The 2358-nt window shown below is 19.9% G+C and overlaps 1 protein-coding gene across 1 annotated transcript in view; it reads left to right on the top strand.

The window, feature by feature from the left end:
* Positions 1-227: 227 nt before the first annotated feature.
* The window catches only part of PRSY57_0724300 (hypothetical protein), a gene marked incomplete at both ends in the record, with an annotated part of 2238 nt that continues 107 nt past the window's right edge, over positions 228-2358 (top strand). The window contains one exon of the mRNA XM_012906896.2: positions 228-2358. This exon is cut by the window's right edge and continues 107 nt beyond it. Coding sequence (XP_012762350.2) covers positions 228-2358 — 2131 coding nt within the window.

The following is a 2358-nucleotide window of genomic DNA, read 5'->3' as shown; positions in this document are numbered from 1 at the left end:
TTTTTTTTTTTTTTTTTTTTTTTTTTTTTTTTTTTTTTTTTTTTTTTTTGTATACTTTAATTTTTTAGTGTTTTTATTTTTTACTTTTTATTTTTTATTTTTTATTTCTTATTTTTTTTGATGAAGAGCTCATAATAATTAAACATTTTTAACATATAAATTATTTATGATAAGAAAGATCAAGGGAAAGACCATAAAGATATGACACATAATTAAAATTACGTATAATGAATATTAATTTTTTCTTTATCATTTTAATACTTATCCATGTAAGTACTCACATATATTATATTAGATGTATAAATGTTATATGTAATAACTTTTTAACAAAATGGAATAATAGATCATCTATTAAGAATAAGGGAAGTGACTTACAAATATATGGAAGAAATATATATAAAAATAAAAAAAAAATATATAGCAATATATATATTGATATATATAATACCCTTTGTAAGAATTTATGTACAAAACGAAATATATACCTTTGTTATAGTAAAAAGAGGAAAATACAAAAAAAGATATGTACCCATATAAAGGACATTGAAGAAATACGAAAAAATCACATAAACGAATATATAAACAAATTTAATTTTTTCACTTCATATTATTACAATACATACAATTGTTTAAATAAAAAATGTGTATCCTTTATAGCATGTTATAAGATAAACCGTTGTAAAAGAAAGTTATTCAACAAAAGGATATTCCATTTATTCGAAAGGAATAATAATGATAAATACATAACAAATTTGAAGTGTCTTAAAAAAATTGATAATACAATATTAGGGAAAAAGTTTGATGGAAAAGAAGAAGAAATAATTCATGAGATTCCTGAGAAATTTTTAAATTCATTTAAATGGGCTTTAGAATATAAATTAAAAAATACAAATTGTAATTTTATGAGAAGACTAAAGGTATCTAGAAAAACAAAGGAACCTTTAAAGAGTTTAGAAAATTATGCTGTAGGTTATAAAGAAAATTTATTAGCCATGTTACAAAAAGATAAAAATTTCTTTCTTAATGTTATACAAAAATTAAAATCTAAAGAATATTTTAATTATGATATATATACAATATTTAAATTCCTTACTATAGATATACGCTTTTTATTTTATCCATCGTGTCTTGACGAATCAGCTGTGTTTTATCTCATATTCGGAAATCTAGAAAAATCAGTCCATTTCTTTCTAAAAAATAAACATGCAGTTGATTTTTCATTAATTCAAAATGAACAAAATCAAAACCATGGAAACAATTATACAAATATCATGCTACAACCTGTTAAAGTAGACTATGTTTTTGTTAATAATGAAAAAGGTAAGAAAAACGAACACATCCAAAAGAATGAAGAAGAAAAAGAAAAAATGCAAGTAGAAGAAAAAGAAAAAATGCGAGTAGAAGAAAAAGAAAAAATGCAAGTAGAAGAAAAAGAAAAAATGCAAGTAGAAGAAAAACAAAACATACAAGTAGAAGAAAAAGAAAAAATGCAAGTAGATGAAAAAATAACACAACAGAATCAAAACAAAAATATCAAACCAAATATAGTAGAATCTCATAATAATCTTTTAAAAGATCATGAAGAAATTAATACATCAACAAGTGTTGAAGAAAAGTTTAATTACTTCCTAAAGAATTATGAAAGAATTGAATTTTTTTTCAAACATTATTTTAAAAATATAAAAGATTTAAAAGATTTTTTTAATACCATAAACGAAAAAGAAAATAAAAATATCAAAGATATTGTAAATTTTGATATGCATGGAAATACTATTATAAAAAAAACTAATGTACTAGAAAATGGAATGAACTTAGAAATGATTAAAAAAATTATTTACACATCACCTAGATTATCACTAATTAACAAAAATACAATTATTAAAAGATTAAAACATTATAAAAATGAATTAGGTTATGATTACAAAGAATTACAACATATATTATATAATATACCACAATTCTTTGCATTTGGTAATTTAAAAAAAAAATACAAAGAATTATTATATATACATGAAACAATAAAAGAAAAAGATTTAAAAAAACTAATTAAAATTTATCCAAGAATATTTACATATAATATCTATAGAACTATAAGACCAAAACTTTTATATTTAATTCTACATTTAAATAAGGATTTTCATGATACCTTATTATTTCCACAATATTTTAGTTATAGTTTTAGATTAAGAATAATACCAAGACATATAGCATATATGAATATTTATTATGATGATTATATTAAATATTATAATGATCTAGTTAAAAAATATAATTACGCTGATTTCAATAAATATTTTAATGAACTCGTATATAACAAAGATAAAAACATACCACCAATCGATCTTAAATCATTATTAC

The sequence above is a fragment of the Plasmodium reichenowi genome, chromosome 7 (assembly GCF_001601855.1).
Source record: "Plasmodium reichenowi strain SY57 chromosome 7, whole genome shotgun sequence".
Classification (NCBI taxonomy): Eukaryota; Apicomplexa; class Aconoidasida; order Haemosporida; family Plasmodiidae; genus Plasmodium; species Plasmodium reichenowi.
This window is presented reverse-complemented; position numbering and strand designations above follow the sequence as displayed.